The sequence below is a fragment of the Scyliorhinus canicula genome, chromosome 8, assembly GCF_902713615.1.
Source record: "Scyliorhinus canicula chromosome 8, sScyCan1.1, whole genome shotgun sequence".
NCBI lineage: Eukaryota > Metazoa > Chordata > Chondrichthyes > Carcharhiniformes > Scyliorhinidae > Scyliorhinus > Scyliorhinus canicula.
In genome coordinates, this window is record NC_052153.1 from 122,151,907 (window position 1) to 122,171,015 (window position 19,109).

The 19,109-nt window shown below is 48.6% G+C and overlaps 1 protein-coding gene across 13 annotated transcripts in view; it reads right to left on the reverse strand.

Annotated features, from left to right (window-relative positions):
• ppip5k2 (diphosphoinositol pentakisphosphate kinase 2) overlaps nucleotides 1-19,109 on the reverse strand; it is a 225,135-nt gene that overhangs the window by 68,408 nt on the left and 137,618 nt on the right. For all 13 annotated transcript variants that reach the window (XM_038805177.1, XM_038805176.1, XM_038805167.1 and 10 more), the window contains 2 exons: nucleotides 6,118-6,225; nucleotides 1,367-1,483 (listed from right to left, as the gene is read on the reverse strand). In XM_038805177.1, coding sequence (XP_038661105.1) covers nucleotides 1,367-1,483; nucleotides 6,118-6,225 — 225 coding nt within the window. The remainder of the gene's footprint in view (nucleotides 1-1,366; nucleotides 1,484-6,117; nucleotides 6,226-19,109) is intronic.

Sequence of the window (19,109 nt, forward strand, 5' to 3'; positions counted from 1 at the left end):
AGACCAGGATCCTGAATTTCAATCTCTCCCTCAATGCCAGCAAATCTAAAGAGCTGGTTATTGACTTCAGAAAGCAAAGTGCTGTGCACACCACTGTCTGCATCAAAGGAGCCAAGGCAGAGATGGTTGACAGCTTCAAATTCCAAGACACATCACCAAAAATCTTGCTGGACCACCCACGCACGCTACAACCAAGAAAGCACAACAGCGCCTATACTTCCTCAGGAAACTAAGGAAATTCGGCACACAACACAATGGAGAGCATGCTCAATCTGATGACGGGCTTTGTGTCCACAAGGACTGTGAGGTGGTTTCTCCTAATGATACTGTCATGGACAAATGCATCTGCTGCAGGCACTTTTGTGAAGTTGAGGTCAAGTATGTTTTTCACTCTTTGGTTCTCTCACCGCCTGCCGCAGTCCCAATCTCGCAGCTATGTCCTTTAAGACCCGGATAGTTAGGTCTGTGGTGGTACTACCGAGCCACTCTTGGTGATGGACATTGAACTTCCCCACCGAGAGTACAATTCTGCACCCATAGCACCCTCAGTGCTCCCTCCAAGTGCTGTTCAACATGGAGGAGTACTGATTCATCAGCTGAGGGGCAACGATACGTGGTAATCACCTGGAAAGTTCTTTGTCATGTTTAACCTGGTGCCAGAGACTTCATGGGGTCCAGAGTCAACGTTGAGGACAACCAGACAACTCCTTCCCGACTGTATATCCCTGTGCCACCACCTCTGCCGGGTGGTCCGTCCGGTTCCATTTCTTTGTTTTCATTGTAGCAATTTTATGCAACTGAGTAGCTTACTCGGCCATTTCAGAGTCAACCACATTGCTGCCAGTCTAGAGTCACATGTAGGCCAAACCAGGTTAATACGGCAGGTTTCCTAAAGGGCATTAGTGAACTAGATGGGTTTTTACTGTAATCGACAATGATTTCATGGTCATCATTAGACTTTTAATTTCAGATTAAAAAAAAAAAAATCGAGTTTAAATTCCACCTTCTGCTGTGGTGGGATTCGAACTTTAAATTCCACCTTCTGCTGTGGTGGGATTCAAATTTGAGTTGCCAAAGGATTACTCTGGTCTCTGGATTATTCGTCCAGTGACAATACCTAAATGCACAAATTTAGTTATCTCTTTAAATAAATTCAATTAATATATTTCAAAATGTTTTCCTGATTGACATCAGATACAGTAGCCTGAGTCCACTGCCAGAGATATGGAGTACAAGACAACAATTTGATGTTAGCCCTTATGCGTGAATAAAGCCACAATTATTCAAGCCCATAATGGTCAACATATTAAAAATAAATTCTCCAATTTTCAACAAACCAATATAACATTATCAAAAAAATCAGTACCTCACGAGAGGCTGGTCTGTATCCAAAACCTGATGGAAGATTTTTATCTTCTTCACACCCTTTCGCACCAGGACTGAAGTGCAATTCAACATGAAACCGTTCCTCTGAAGAAGGGTCCTGAAAGTTAAAGTTATGACAAACAAGTATCTGTAGAGCTGAACACAACAAATGGAGTAACTTTCAAGAGAATTTTGTATTTGAAGGCAACCTCAAAAGAACAAAAGAAAAGTACAGCATAGGAACAGGTCTTTCGGCCCTCCAAGCCTGCGCCAACCATGCTGCCCATCTAAACTAAAATCTTCTACACTTCCGGGATCCGTATCCCTCTATTCCCATCCTATTCATGGACTGGTCAAGATGCTCCTTAATTGTCACTATCGTCCCTGCTTCCACCACCTCCTCCGGCAGTGAGTTCCAGGCACCCACTACCCTCCTGTGCAAAATACTTGCCTCGTACATCTCCTCTAAACCTTGCCCCTTGCACCTTAAACCTATCCCCCCTAGTAATTGACCCCTCTACCCTGGGAAAAAGTCTCTGACTACCCAGCCTGTCTATGCCCCTCATAATTTTGTAGACCTCTATCAGGTTGCTCCTCAACTTCCGTCGTTTCAGTTAGAACAAACTAAGTTTATTCAACCTCTCCTCGTAACTAATGCCCTCCATACCAGGCAACATTCTGGTAAATATCTTCTGCACCCTCTCTAAAGCCGCCACATCCTCTACTTTTCTTTCTATTCCCTTCTGATTGCACCAATTCTGACCAAGAGGTCAGATGGGCAATATCTTTGTTGGCCTAAACTAATATCACTTTGAACAAAATGTCAGATGATCTATAATAGCAATCTGCAACTATAACAAATACTTGAGACTCCGTTCAATTATTCCCTACAACAATAACTTTAACTGCTACAATATACAACGGTCAATCTTAATACCACGTGGATATAGACAGTCCCCGCATGTATATTGACCGGTGACGGCAGGATTGCAGTCAAGGACCCATTAGCAAATTTCTTAAAAAGCATCCAAGCAAGAGGATTGTGTTAGAATGCTCCATCTCAAAAGTGGTTTTGAGTGCAGGATGGAGCATATTAAAAGAGGTGTCAAAGGGAATACTTACATGCGGCTGTTCAAACCGACTTACACCATCATGTAGACCAACTGCTGCACAACTTTCCAAACTGCCCTGCCTCCAAAGCAGCCTCCACACAGCTAATAAGATTCTGTCCTTCGTTTTCCATTAGTATCTACACACATGTCAGCTTGATTGGGTTAACGAAAGATAAATGGCTAATTCATAATTATTATAACGCAGTGATCTAAAAAAACTCGTGAATATTTAGAGACATTTTCATGCAAAGCAATTAATGATGACCCAATTTGGAAACTTGTATATTCTTTCTTGAAAGGCTGTTTTGTATAATTAGGAGCAGGACTAGAGCATATGCTCCTTCAAGCCTGTTTCACATTCAATATGATCATAGCTGATCAGCCAACTCAGTAACCTGTTCCCACTTTTCCCCCATAACCTTCGATCCTTTAGCTCCAAGAGCTATATCCACCTCTTTGGTAGTGAATTCCACTGACTCAGCCCTCTCTGAAGTCGGCAAAATTGCAATAAGAAAGTAACAGCAGCAGTGGGAGCAACAATAACTAGTTTCCAAGGTGCTAATTCCAGATGCCTCCTAATAAATATATCAGAGATAGCATTTCAGAATGGAGCACGCCATATCTGCCAAAGAACAATGTGCAAACTACCTGTCCAAAAGCCTTTGCTCGGTTAATAGAATACAATTTATCACCTGAAGTAAAACATTAAATATAAAATCATCATCCAATTTGGGTCCAAGACTATTAAATATAAAATCATCATCCAATTTGGGTCCAAGACCATGATACTGGAATTAAGATACCCATTAATTGTCAAAGGAGTTCATCAGGCTATGCAGGAACTTGGCCCACAAAGCCTTGACAGTTCTGAACTTTTCCCCTCCACTGTCTGAGGAACATACATTTGTACAAGGTAACTTTGGCTGTTTTTTGTGGTTTTCAGAATTTTTAACGCAACTTTTTTAAAACTTCACCCGTGTTCATGCCGTTCACTGATCAGGAACAGTTATGCATGTTCTACGGTTGCTGTGTGGGCTGAATGCACCACTGCTGGTCCTGCTGCAGAGGGGAGTAAAAAGTGCAAGGATGCAATAGTTAAAGGGGATTTAATTGGAAGGGGAACAGGCAGGTGTTTCTGTGGTCGCAAACGAGACTCCAGGATGGTATTAGGGTCAAGGATATCTCTGAGCGATTACAGGACATTTTGGAGGGGAACAATGAACAGCCAGTGATCGTGGTACACATCAGTACCAACGGCATAGGGGGGGAAAAAGGGATGAGATCCTAAAAGCAGAATTTAGGGAGTGAGGAAGAAAGCTGAGAAGTCAGTCCTCAAAAGTAGTGATATCAGGATTATTAGCAGTGCCACGTGCGGGTCAGATTAGAAATAGCAGAACATATTGGATGAATACATAGCTGAAGAAATGATGTGAGGGAGAGGGTTTCAAATTCCTGGGGCATTGGGACAGGTTGTAGGGAAGGTGGGAACATCACAAACTGGACAGGTTACACCTGGGCAGTACCGGAACTGATGTCCTAGGGGGACTATTTGCTAGTGGTTGGGGAGGGTTTAAACTAATTCCCGTACCAGCCTCCCCCAACAGGCGCTGGAATGTGGCGATTAGGGGCTTTTCACAGTCACTTCATTGAAGCCTACTTGTGACAATAAACAATTATCATTATTATTATTAAAAAGGGAGTTAGAGAGAAAGCAGAGAATTATAGATGTGTACGTCTGATGTTGGTACTGGGGAAAATTCTAGAATCCATTATCAAAATGTTATAGCTGAGCACTTAGAAAACAGTGGCAGGATAGGACAAAGGCAGCATGGATTTATGAAGGGGAAATCATGCTTGACAAATCTGCTGGAATTCTTCGAGGGTGTAACTAGTAGAGTTGACAAAGGGAAGTTAGTGGACATGCACAAGGCTTTTGACCAAGTCCCACACAAGAGATTAGCATGTAAAATTTAAGTGCATGGGATTAGGGGTAGTGTATTAAGATGGATAGAAAACTAATTGGCAGACAGGAAACAAAGAGTAGGAATTAATGGGTCTTTTCAAATTGGCGGGTTGTGACTGGTGGGATACCGCAGGGATCGGTGCTAGGACCCCAGCTGTTCATAATATATATGAATAATTTAGATGAGGAAACAAAATATAATAACTCTCAAATTTGCACAGAGCAGGGTGGGAGGGTGAGCTGTGAGGAGTATGCAGAGATGTTTCAGTGTGATTTGGACAAGGTAAGTAAGTGGGCGATCAAATGGCAGGTGCAGTATAATTTGGATAAATGTGAGGCTATAGACTTTGGTAGCAAAAACGATAACATAGGAATTAGGAGCAGAAGTCGGCAATTCAGCCCTTTGAGCCTGCTCCACCATTCAATCAGATCATGGCTGATCTCTGCCTGGTCTTAAATCGACCTCCCCACTTGTTCTCCTTTAACCTGTTTTTTAAAATCAGAAATATATTTCTCTCTTTCTTGAAACCATTTAATGACTCGGGTTCCACTGTACTATGGGGCAGCGAGTTCCACAAATTCACCATACTCTGCGAGAAATAATTCCTCCTCATCTTAGTTCAAAATCTACCGCCTCTCAACCTATATTCAAGACCTCTCATTCTAGAAAAGGTAGACTATTATCTGAATGGCCATGAATTAGGAAAGGGAAAGTGGAGCGAGACCTGGGTGTCCTCGTACACCAGTCGCTGAAGTTAAGCATGCAGGTATAGGAGGTGGTAAAGAAGGCAAATGGTATGCTGGCCTTCATTGCGAGAGGATTAGCAAGAGCAGGGCTGTCTTACTGCAATTGCACAGGGCCTTGGTGATACACACTTGGAATTGGGTACAGTGCTCTTTCCAGGAGCCAGTGCAGACTCGATGGGCCGAATCGCCTCCTTCTGCACTGTAAATTCGATGATAATATCATGTGCAGTTTTGGTCTTCCTATCTGAGGAAGAGTGTTCTTGTTCTGAGGAAGGAGGTTTACTAGACTGATTCCTGGGATTGCGGGACTGAGGTATGAGAGATTGTGTTGGTTAGGATTGTATTCGCTGGAGTTCAGAAGAATGAGGGGAGATCTCATAGAAACCTATACAATTCTAACAGGACTAGACAGGGTAGATGCAGGAAGGATGTGGGTGTATCAGAAACAGCTGTAACAGTCTGAGGATACAGACCATTTAGGACAGAGGTGAGGAGAAATTTCTTCACCCAGAGAGTGGTGAACATGTGGAATTTGTTACCACAGGAAGTAGTTGAGGCCAAAACATTGCATGTATTCAAGAAGCACTTAGATATCGCACTGAGGGTGCAGGAGGTCAAAGGATATGGGGGAAAGCGGGATTAGGCTATTGAGTTGGATGATCAGCCATCACCATAATGAATGGTGATGCAGGTTCAAAGGGTTGAACAGCCTCCTCCTGCTCCTATTTAATATGTTTCTATGAATGTGTATGTGCAGCCTTTCCTGATGCCGTTCTGGTCAATGGCAGGAGTTAAAGTGATGCTTAAAAAAAAACCAAAAGTAATTTCAAATTTGAACTTAAAAATCAATTTAATTTTAGGAAACTTAATTTGCATGTAATATACTATTGTACAGAAAATAGGAATAGTATAAAGGAGAAGAAATAATACCTTGTTTGGGTCTTCATACAGCATGATAACAATCTGTGTCATGTAATTAAGTTCACTGGTGTAGTTCAGATAGCCCATTGCCCTTTTCCACTGCTCATCCTTGACCTCCTGCAAGGAAAGAAAAATAAAATCACGCCACTACTTCAAAAGCATTTTATTTATCCATGAGATTCTATGATTTAGTCCATTTCATCCATGCAATTCTCGTGCATTTAACAGAACATGTAAACTACAAGTCAATCCCTCCACAGTATAAATAGAATATTAACAATTGAATGTAGAGATGCCGGCGTTGGACTGGGGTGGGCACAGGAGGAGGTCTTACAACACCAGGTTAAATTACAACGGGTTTGTTTGGAGTCACTATCTTACGGAGCGCATCTCCTTCATCAGTTGAGTGAAGAGATGAGTTCCACAAACTCATATAGACAAAGTAAATGATGCAAGATAATTACCTGCAAAGACTCGCGTTCAAAGTAACTCTTTACAGGCCCAGACGGTGTGACTGGAGAGAGGGATAAAGAGGTGTGAATTGTCTCAAGCCAGGACAATTGATAGGATTTCACAAGCCCATGCCAGATGGTGGGGGGTGAATGTAATGAGACATGAATCCAAGGTCCCGGTTGAGGCCATACTCATGCGTGCGGAACTTGGCTATCAGTTTCTGCTCGGCGATTCTGCGCTGTCAAGTGTCCTGAAGGCGCCTTGGAGAACGCTTACCTGAAAATCAGAGGCTGAATGCCCTTGATTGCTGAAGTAAGTTGAACCAGGAACATTCCTCATCACAATGGACGTCTCGGCATTCTACACCAGCTTCCTCCATGACAATGGCATTGCTGCAATAGCCTTAGTACTTAACAACGCCAACTGCCAATCTCCAGACGCAATTCTACAACTCATCTGCTTCATCCTGGATCACAACGCCTTCACCTTTAACAACAAGTTCTTCATCCAGACACATGGAACAGCCATGGGGATTAAATTCGCACCTCAATAATGCAATATCTTCATGCACAAGTTTGAACAAGATCTCTGCACCGCATAGGACCTCCAACTGACGCTATACACAAGATACATCAATGACATTTTTTTCCTTTGGACCCATGGCGAAGAAACACTAAAACGACTACACAATGACATCAGTAAGTCCCATCCCACCATCAGACTCACCATGGGCTACTCTCCAGAATCAGTTGCATTCTTGGACACACTCATCTCCATCAAGGACAGTCACCTCAGCACTTTGCTTTACAGCAAGCCCATGGATAACTTCATGATGCTCCACTTGCCCAGCTTCCACCCGAAACACATTAAAGAAGCCATCTCCGTTGGACAAGCCCTCCATATACACAGGATCTTCTCAGATGAGAAGGAATGTAACAGACATCTACAGATGCTGGAAGATGCCCTCGTAAGAACGGGATATGGCGCTCGACTTATTGATTGACAGTTCCAACGTGCCACAGCAAAAAATAGCACCGACCTTTTAGGAAGACAAACACGGGACACAACCAACAAGAGTGCCCTTCGTCGTCCAGTACTTCCCCGGAGCAGAGAAACTACGACATATTTTTTGCAGTCTTCAACACGTCATCGATAAAGACAAACATCTTGCCAAGGCATTCCCACACCCCCACCATTTGCCTTCAAACAACCGCGCAACCTCAAACAAACCATCGTTTGCAGCAAACTACCCAGCCTTCATGAGAACAGCACCACGGCACAGCACAACACAAGATAACAGATATCTTTGCAGCATCCTTGAGCACGGGTGAGGTCCCGGAGGACTGGAGAATTGCTAATGTTGTCCCTTTGTTCAAGAAGGGTAGCAGGGATAATCCAGGGAATTATAGACCTGTGAGCTTGAGTCAGTGGTAGGCAAACTGTTGGGGAAGATACTGAGGGATAGGATCTATTCACATTTGGAAGAAAATAGACTTATCAGTGATAGGCAGCATGGTTTTGTGCAGGGAAGGTCATGTCTTACAAACCTAATAGAATTCTTTGAGGAAGTGACAAAGTTAGTTGATGAGGGAAGGGCTGTAGATGTCATATACATGGACTTCAGTAAAGCATTTGATAAAGTTTCCCATGGCAGATTGATGGAAAAAGTGAAGTCGTATGGGGTTCAGGGTGTACTAGCTAGATGGATAAAGAACTGGCTGGGCAACAGGAGACAGAGAGTAGTGATGGAAGGGAGTGTCTCAAAATGGAGAAAGGTGACTAGTGGTGTTCCACAGGGATCTGTGCTCGGACCACTGTTGTTTGTGATATACATAATTGATCTGGAGGAACATATAGGTGGTCTAATGAGCAAGTTTGCAGATGATACTAAGATTGGTGGAGTTGCAGATAGCGAGGAGGACTGTCAGAGAATACAGCAAAATATGGATAGATTGGAGAGTTGGGCAGAGAAATGGCAGATGGAGTTCAATCCAGGCAAATGCGAGGTGATGCATTTTGGAAGATCTAACTCAAGAGCAGACTATATGGTCAATGGAAGAGTCCTGAAGGTGGCAACGCAGGTTGATAGAGTGGTCAAGAAGGCATACAGCATGCTTGCCTTCATCGGACGGGGTATTGAGTACAAGAGTTGGCAGGTCATGTTACAGTTGTATCGGACTTTGGTTAGGCCACATTTGGAATACTGCGTGCAGTTCCGGTCGCCATATTACCAGAAGGATGTGGATGCTTTAGAGAGGGTGCAGAGGAGGTTCACCAGGATGTTGCCTGGTATGGAGGGTGCTAGCTATGAAGAAAGGTTGAGTAGATTAGGATTGTTTTCATTGGAAAGACGGAGGTTGAGGGGAGACCTGATTGAGGTCTACAAAATTATGAGAGGTATGGACAGGGTGGATAGCAACAAGCTTTTTCCAAGAGTGGGGGTGTCAATTACAAGGGGTCACGATTTCAAGGTGAGGGGAAAAGCTTAAGGGAGATGTGCATGGAAAGTTTTTTTACGCAGAGGGTGGTGGATGCCTGGAATGCTTTGCCAGCGGAGGTGGGTACGATAGCATCATTTAAGATTGATCTGGACAGATATATGAACGGGTGGGGAACAGAGAGAAGTAGACCTTGGAAAATAAGCAACAGGTTTAGATAAAGGATCTGGATCGGCGCAGGCTGGGAGAGCCGAAGGGCCTGTTCCTGTGCTGTAATTTTCTTTGCTCTTTGTTCTTAACCCTACCATGCCAACCTCGCTAAGGCATGTCTGATCATCGACATGGATACCACCATTACACGTGAGAACACCACCCGCTAGGTACGTGGTACATACCCGTGCAACTTGGCCAACGTTGTCTACCTCTTACACTGCAGGAAAGGATGTCCCGAGGCGTGGTACATTGGCAAGGCATGCAGACGCTGCGACAAAGGATAAACAGATATTGCGCAACAATCAGCAGGCAGGAATGTTCCCTTCCAGTCGGGGAACACTCCAAGGACGCGCAACAACACAGAATAGCTGAGCAGAAACTGATAGCCAAGTTCCGCACGTATGAGTACGGCTTCAACCAGGACCTTAGATTCATGTCTCATTACATTCACCCCCCACCATCTGGCCTGGAGTTGCGAAATCCTACCAACTGTCCTGGCTTGAGACAATTCACACCACTTTAACCCGTGTTTATCCCTCTCTCCATTTGCTCCGTCTGGATCTGTAGACTTAATTATCTGCAAAGACTCGCATTCAAAGTATCATCTTACATTTTTGACTTTGTCTATATATGAGTTTGTGAAACCCACCTCATCATTCACCTGATGAAGGAGTTGCGCTCCGAAAGCTCGTGACTCCAAACAAACCTGAGCTTTAACCTGATGTTGTAAGACTTCTTATTAAGTATTGGGATGTGGATTAAAGTCAATCAACAATAACATAAGAGCAATTTATCATCACTGAATGCTTTTTGCAAGCCCGAACAATGCTATTTCATGTCAGTTTTTAAATTTAAAAGTACAGCACTGTCACCATTAATCAGGAGTTATGGGGTGAAAGCACAGTTAGAGTGTCCCTGGGTGGTGGTTTTAATAAAGTCTGCCAATTCAAGACATAAAATAACAGATTGCACACTTGTCACTTTCTTTTTAAATGAAGGATGTAGCCACAGGATATGTCTAGTGTTGATTTCTGTTCAAATATAAATTTTCACAAGGTTATTCTTTCTAAGCAGATATTTTTTCAATATACAAAAAAAGACAAAGTAATGAAATGGAGTTCCTCGCTTAGCTGTCTACGTGACAGATTGCTCTTCAAGACATTGGACAGTATTCAGCCCCCCTGCAACAGTGTCCTCTGTGGTAGCAGAGACAGTGGTCCCATTACTCTCAACAGGGTTCCCGTTGTTTTGAGTCCTCTGCCGCCAGGGAACCCATGGCAGGGGCCGGCGTTCTTGGGACCGGACGATCTGATCGGCGGGAATGATCGGAAAATCCCACCAACTGTGTGAACCATTTTGAAACATGTTTCAATAAAGTACAATATTTTGACTTCCGGTTGCGGCTATGCGGAGCTAAGCCGCACGTTCGGCAGCTCTTTTAAGGACCCCCCGCGGTACTTGCTCGACGGTTCCCGATGTGGGAAGGTGTCTGCAGCGGATCCCCAGTGGTATATGGTCTTGACCAGGAGCGAGGCCAGCAGAATAGTGGTGGCAGAGCCTAAGAAAAAGCGGGGCAAGAGAATCAAGATGGCGGCCGGCGGAGGCCTCAAGGAATGGAGGCAGTGGGCGCAGGTGCAGCAGGAGACTCTCCAGCGCTGTTTTCAGGAGCTCAAAGTGGAGCTGCTGGACTCGCTGAAGGCGAATACGGACAAGCTGCTGGCGACGCAGACAGCCCAGGGGGTGGAGATCCAGGAGCTTCGACAACAAGCCTCCGAAAGAGAGGATGAGGCCGCGGCCCTCACGGTAAAGGTGAAGATGCACGAGGCGCTCCACAAGAAGTGGCAGGAGCGGTACGAGGAGATGGAGAACCGGTCGAGGCGGAAACATTTGCGGATCCTGGGCAACACGGAGGGGCTGGAAGGGTCAGACCTGGGGACCTATGTGGTCGTCTTGTTGAACTCGCTGATGGGAGCTGGGGCCTTCCAAAGCCCCTGGAGCTGGAGGGAGCCCACAGAATACTGGCCAGGAGGCCCAAACCGAATGAGCCGCCACGTGCTGGTGCGGTTCCACCGGTTCGTTGACCGAGAGTGCGTGCTTAGGTGGGCCAAGAAGGAGCGGAGCAGCAAGTGGGAGAACACGGTAGTGCGGATCTACCAAGACTGGAGTGCGGAGGTGGCCAAGCGGAGGGCCGGTTACAACCGGACGAAGGCGGTGCTCCACAGAAAGAGTGTGAAGTTTGGCATGTTACAGCCGGAACGTCTGTGGGTCACCTACGAGGACCGGCACTTTTATTTTGAGTCCGCAGAGGAGGCAGGGGCCTTTGTGCGGGCCGAGAAGTTGGACTCTGACAGAGGGTCGGGGGTTTGTAAATAACTGCGTTAACCTTTGGTGGGAAGGGTCTTTGTTTTATGCTGTTTCATGTTGTTTTAAGCTGGTTGTGGGTTGTTTCTAGGGTGGGTGGGGTGCTGTCTTTTTTGCGGGGTCGGGCAGAGGGAAAGCGCGGGCTTTTCTTCTGTTTCCCGCGCTGAGGGTGGATGGGGGCAGGGTCGGGGCTGAGAAGCGCGGGCTTTTTTCCCGCGCAAGAGTGGGAGGGGGAGGAGGAGGGTCTGCTGATGGGACTGGGGGAGGAGGAGTAGCCCCACGTTGGGAGGGGGAGGAGGTGTGGCGGGAGCTGCCGGGGTCAGCAGAAGTTAGCTGGCTCACGAGAGTGCTGTGGAGGGAGTAACGCGGCTAGGAGGGGTCCTAGCCTGGGGGGGGGGGGGGGGGGGGGGGGGTTAACCGGGTTGCTGCTGAAATGGCCAGGAAGGAGCTGGAGTCTGCAAGGGGGGCCGGGGTGGGGGTTTGCCGCCATGGGGAATGGGCCGAGCGAGGGGCGCTGGCCTGGGGCGGGCAAGGGACGGGTTATGGCTAGTCGGCAGGGGAGGGGGGCAGGGAGCCCTCTGATCCGGCTGATAACTTGGAATGTGAAAGGGCTGAATGGGCCGGTCAAACGGGCCCGGATGTTTACGCACTTGAAGAGGCTGAAGGCGGACGTGACTATGCTCCAGGAGACGCACCTGAAGGTGGCGGACCAGGTTAGACTGAGGAAGAGCTGGGTAGGCCAGGTGTTTCATTCGGGGCTGGATGCAAAAAATCGGGGCGTGGCGATTCTGGTGGGAAAAAGGTGTCGTTTGAGGCGTCAAAGGTGGTGGCTAACAGTGGAGGGAGGTATGTGATGGTGAGCGGCAGGTTACAAGGGGAGCAGGTGGTGCTGGTGAATGTCTATGCCCAAAATTTGTGGGTTTCCTCCGGGTGCTCCGGTTTCCTCCTACAGTCCAAAGATGTGCAGGTTAGGTGGATTGGCCATGATAAATTGCCCTTAGTGTCCAAAATTGCCCTTAGTGTTGGGTGGGGTTACTGGGTTAGGGGGAGGTGTTGACCTTGGGTAGTGTGCTCTTTCCAAGAGTTGGTGCAGACTCGATGGGCCGAATGGCCTCCTTCTGCACTGTAAATTCTATGATGCGGGTTTTATGCGGCGTATGCTGGGCCGCATTCCGTATCTAGAGACCCGGGGGGTGGGGGGGGGGGGGGGGGGGGCGCGGGGGGGCCTGATACTGGGGGGCGGGGGGACTTCAACACAGTGCTGGATCCCCCACATTGGATCGATCCATGTCCAGGACGGGCAGGAGGCCTGTGGCGGCTAAGGTGTTGAGGGGGTTTATGGACCAGATGGGAGGGGTGGATCCTTGGAGGTTCGCGAGGCCGAGGGCCGGGGAGTATTCATTTTTTTCCCACGTGCATGAAGCCTATTCCCAGATCGATTTTTTTGTCCTGAGCAGGGGGCTGATTTCGAGGGTAAAGGATGTCGAGTATTCGGCCATAGTCATTTCGGACCATGCCCCGCACTGGGTAGACCTTGAGCTGGGGGAGGAGGGGGACCAGCGCCCGCTCTGGCGCCTGGAGCTGGGACTGCTGGCGGATGAGAAGGTGGGCGGGCGGGTTCGGGGGTGTATTAAGAGGTACTTAAAGGCCAATGATAATGGGGAGGTCCGGGTGGGGACGGTTTGGGAGGCATTGAAGGCGGTGATGAGAGGGGAGTTGATTTCCATCCGAGCCCATAGGGAGAGGGGAGAGCAAGAGAGGGAGAGGTTGGTGGGGGAGATGGTGAGGGTGGACAGGAGATACGCGGAGGCTCCGGAGGAGGGACTGTTGGGGGAGCGATGTAACCTGCAGGCCAAGTTTGACTTGCTGACCACCGGAAAGGCAGGAGCTCAGTGGAGGAAGGCACAGGGAGCAGTGTACGAATATGGGGAGAAGGCGAGTCGGATGCTGGCGCATCAGCTACGTAAACGAGTCGCGGCCATGGGAGATTGGTGGAGTGACGGATAGGGGAGGCAACGTGGTGCGAAGGGGGGTGGACATTAATGGGGTCTTCAGGAACTTTTATGGGGAACTGTACCGGTCCGAGCCCCCGGTGGAGGGTGGGGGGGAAATGGGGCGCTTCTTGGATAGGCTGAGATTTCCGAAGGTGGAGGAGGGACAGGTGGAGGGGCTGGGGGCGCCGATTGAGCTGGAAGAGATAATCAAAGGGATAGGCAGCATGCAGTCAGGGGAGGCGCCGGGGCCGGATGGGTTTCCGGTCGAATTTTACAAAATGTATGCAGACCTGTTGGGCCCCCTGTTGATTAGGACCTTTAACGAGGCAAGGGAGGGGAGGGGGTTTGCCTCCGACCATGTCACGGGCGCCGATTTCCTTGATCCTTAAACGGGACAAGGACCCCCTACAGTGTGGATCATATAGGCCTATCTCATTGTTACATGTGGATGTCAAGCTGTTGGCGAAGATCTTGGCCACCAGGATAGAGGACTGTGTGCCGGGGGTCATTCATGAGGACCAGACAGGGTTTGTGAATGGAAGGCAGCTGAACACCAATATACATAAGCTTCTGAATGTTATAATGATGCCGGCGGTAGAAGGGGAGGCGGAGATAGTGGTAGCATTAGACGCGGAGAAGGCCTTTGATAGGGTTGAGTTGGGGTACTTGTGGGAGGTGCTGGAAAGGTTTGGATTCGGGGAGGGGTTTGTCAGTTGGGTGAGGCTGCTATATGAGGCCCCGATGGCGAGCGTAGCCACGAATAGGAGGAGATCGGAGTACTTTCGGTTGTACCGGGGGACGAGGCCGGGGTGTCCCCTGCCCCCTTTGCTCTTTCCGTTGGCAATTGAGCCCCTGGCCATGGCGTTGAGGGAGTTGAGGAATTGGAGGGATCTGGTGCGCGCCGGGGGGGGGGGGGGGGGGGGGGGGGGCACCGAGTGTCATTATACGCAGATGACTTGTTGCTTTATGTGGCGGACCCAGTGGGGGGAATGCCGGAGGTGATGCAGATCCTTAGGGTATTTGGGGGGCTTTTCTGGGTACAAGCTCAACCTGGGTAAGAGTGAGCTGTTCGTCGTGCAGCCGGGGGATCAAGAGGAGGGGATTGGTAGGCTCCCGCTGAAAAGGGCGGGGCAAAGGACTATTATCCTACCGTTCTGCCAGGGAGTCCAGGAAAGGCTGCCATCGCCGAAAGAACCCCTGTACTGATCCCCTCAGGGCAACTTTCACCTTCTCCAATTTGATGAACCCCGCCATATCATTGATCCAGGCCTCCACGCTTGGGGGCCTCACATCCTTCCATTGAAGCAAGATCCTCCGCCGGGGCTACTAGGGACGCAAAGGCCAGAACACCGACCTCTTTCGCCTCCTGCACTCCCGGCTCCACTGCAACCCCAAAAATTGCGAGTCCCCAGCCTGGCTTGACCCTGGATCCTACCACCCTCGACACCGTCCTTGCTACCCACTTCCAAAACTCCCCCAGCGCTGGGCATGCCCAGAACATATGGGCGTGGTTCGCTGGGCTCCCCGAGCACCTAGCACACCTGTCTTCGCCCCCGGAAAACCTACTCATCCTCGTCCCAGTCATTTCGGCCCTGTGCAGCACCTTGAACTGTATGAGGCTAAGCCTCCCACAGGAAGAGGAGGAATTCACTCTTTCCAGGGCATCCGCCCACGTCCCCTCCTCAATCTCCTCCTCCCATTTACCCTTCAGCTCCTCCACCGAGGCCTCATCCACCTCCTGCATGACGTGGTACACATCCAAAATCCTCCCCCCTCCAACCCACACCCCCGAGAGCACCCTGTCCCGTACCCCAAGTGGGGGCAGCAGAGGTAACCCCTCCACCTGCCGCCTGACAAACGCCCTAACCTGCATGTACCTAAACATGTTCCCCGGGGAGGGGGGGGGGGGGGGGAGCCCAGACTTTCCCTGTAACTCACCCAGGCTCGCAAACCTCCCATCCACAAGCAGGTCCCTCAACCTCCTAATACCTACCCTGTGCCAGCCCAGAAACCCGCCATCACTGCTCCCTGGAATAAACCGGTGGTGCCCCTGTATCGGGGACTCCATCAAGCTCCCCACCTACCCACTATGCCGTCTCCATTGCCCCCAAATTTTGAGGTAAGCCGCCACCACCGGGCTCGTGGTATACCTCGTTGGAGGGAGCGGCACCGGCACTGTTACCAGCGCCTCCAGGCTCGTGTCCACGCAGGACGCCATCTCCATCCTCATCCATGCTGCCCCTGCCCCGTCCATTACCCACTTACGCACCATCGCTGCATTGGCAGCCCAATAGTACCCACAGAGGTTGGGCAACGCCAGCCCCCCCTTATCCCTGCCCCGCTCCAAAAACACCCTTCTCACCCTCGGAGTCCCATGCGCCCATACAAATCCCGTAATACTCCTATTGACCCTCCTAAAAAAGGCCTTCGGGATAAGGATGGGGAGGCACTGGAACAGGAACAAAAACCTTGGGAGCACCGTCATCTTGACGGACTGCACCCTGCCCGCCAGCGACAACATGTCCCATCGTTTGAACTCCTCCTCCCTTTGCTCCACCAGCCTAGTGAGGTTAAGCTTGTGAAGGGTCCCCCAGCTCCTAGCCACCTGGACTCCCAGGTACCGAAAGCTCCTCCCCGCCCTTTTCAGCAGAAGCCTACCAATCCCCTCCTCTTGATCCCCCGGGTGCACGACGAACAGCTCACTCTTACCCAGGTTGAGCTTGTACCCAGAAAAGCCCCCAAATTCCCTAAGGATCTGCATCACCTCCGGCATTCCCCCCACTGGGTCCGCCACATAAAGCAACAAGTCACTCCTCCCCACCCCGCACCAGACCCCTCCAATTCCTCGACTCCCTCAACGCCATGGCCAGGGGCTCAATTGCCAACGCAAAGAGCAAAGGGGACAGGGGACACCCCTGCCTCGTCCCCCGGTACAACCGAAAGTACTCCGATCTCCTCCTATTCGTGGCTACGCTCGCCATCGGGGCCTCGTATAGCAGCCTCACCCAACTGACAAACCCCTCCCCGAACCCAAACCTTTCCAGCACCTCCCACAAGTACCCCCACTCAACCCTATCAAAGGCCTTCTCCGCGTCTAATGCCACCACTATCTCCGCCTCCCCTTCTACCGCCGGCATCATTATAACATTCAGAAGCCTACGTATATTGGTGTTCAGCTGCCTTGTCTGAAAGAGGGTTGGATGGACTGGAAATGAAGGATAATATAAAACAAAATTATCCTGGATAACAAAGAAAAAAAATGAGGAGACAGAAAACATAATAGGGTTGGGATACCTGTCGGGCATAGAATGAGATTGAATGGCTTCTAGGTTGCAAGATGGGTAGCAGCACATTTCAAAGCAGTTTCTTTTGACAATAGGGCAAAAAAATCAATATATTTAACAGATTTCAAATGATCAAGATCAGAGTTGCAACCAAAACTGATTACCAATCAACAATTGAGTCTTTACACTGAAAATATTCTCCAAAACCCATTCGGAGTTGTTGAGTGCAATTTTAAACCCCATGATAAGTGTTAAAAATGGAAAACAAATTCAATCCGGCTCAAACCCACGCATTTCTGCTTTTAATGGAGGCAGGGCAGACAACCAATTAGCTCTTAGGTGGATCAAACAATGAAACCTTTAAAGGATCTCCTTGCCTCATTGAGAACCAGATTTTTATTTTTAACTCTTGTCAGCCAGATTTCCCAGCCTCTGGAAACCCTGGAGATAAAGAAAAGTGAAAATGACTGGATCATAGAATTTACAGTGCAGAGGGAGGGCATTCAGCCCATTGGGTCTGCTCGGCCCTTGGAAAGAGCACCCCACCTAAGCCCCACGCTTCCGCCCGATCCCCCTTTATTCCCATAACGCAGTAACCCCACCTAACGTTTTGGGACACTAAGGGCAATTTATCATGGCCAAACCACCCAACCTGCACATCTTTGGACTTTGGGACAAAACCGGAGCACCCAGAGGAAACCCATGCACACACGTGGAGAACATGCAGAACTCCACACAGACAGTGACCCATGCCGGGAATCGAACCTGGGACCCTGGAGCTGTGAAGCAACTGTGTTAACCACAATGCTACCATGCTGCCCACTCCTTGTGGGCCAGAATGAGCAGGAATGTTTCCTGTAAGCCAAATAAACTAACGCTGTAAACTCACCCACCCCACTTCTTCACCCATCACCACCTCTAAACCCACCTCCTCCTCTGTTGTGGCACTGTGCCTCAGCTTTTCCTGTCCAACAGGCAGCCAAACCCGTCAGTCAGACAAGCTTCCCCGAAGGGAACCGAGGGAGGGAATTTTAAAAAACAAATAACTTGTTCCCTGGAGTTAAATCTCCACAGCATTCTACCTAAAATCCTCCCTCACCCAGTATGCACTGAGGCCACCATTTATTGTTTGCATTATTTTCCCCAATGTTTCCCCCCATATTGGAGGGCAAATAATGGGATTGTATATAAAAACAAAAATGCTGGAAACTGCATCAGTGGAAAGAAACAAATGTGTTAATGTTTCAGGTTGTAATGACCTTTCATCAGATTGCAGAAAAGACAGAAAGGGACTGTAAATCCTTAAAGACTGCTAATTTGTAGTTTTTGGACATTGTGGAAGATGGATTTATGGGAAACAGGTCAACTGCTTCAATTTCTGCAGTTTAGGCTCAATTGATTTTATATTTGTGGATTACGTGTGTTTTAATGGGCTATATTTTATGGAGTGCTGCAATCACAGCTCCCCCCCCCCCCCCCCCCCCCCCCCCCCCCCACCCCAACCTTCTCGGCTAAAGAGCCAGTCATCTTTTTTTTTCAAAATATAAATTTAAAGTACCAAGTTCTTTTTCTCCCCAATTAAGGGGCAATTTAGCATGGCCAATTCACCTACCCTGCACATCTTTGGGGTGTGGGGGTGAGACACGCAGACACGGGGAGAATGTGCAAACTCCACACAGACAGTGATCCGGGGCCGGGATCGAACCCCGATCCTTGGCGCTGTGAGGCATCAGTGTTAACGACTGTGCAACCATGCCACCCAAAAAGCCAGGTCATCTGATCCCAAAATGGGAGAGAGCAATGAAAATTAACAATTAAACTCCTAAAATGCAGTCATTTTGTCGTCAGAGAAATGAAAAACTTATCAGACACTTTCATAAACTCTGTGTTTAGCTTGAATGTTACCGAAAGTGCAGACGACAGCTTTCAGTGCCTACGGTGAGAATGAATAGTACAAAAGAGGGCAGGATGAAATGGAAGCAAGATAAGGCTGAAGGAACCGGCAGCCATTTCCAGCAGAGGAGGAAATAGAGGGATACAGACCGAGTAAGACACTGAAAGTCTGCAGAGGGGTTTAGGTGGGTCGAGTGAGTAGGAAAAAGGGTCTGACAGATGGAATACAATGTTGGTAAATGTGAGGTTATCCATTTTTGTAGGAATAACAGCAAAATGGATTATTATTTAAATTGTGAAAAATTGCAGCATGCTGCTGTGCAGAGGGACCTGTGTGTCCTTGTGCATGAATCATAAAAAGTTGG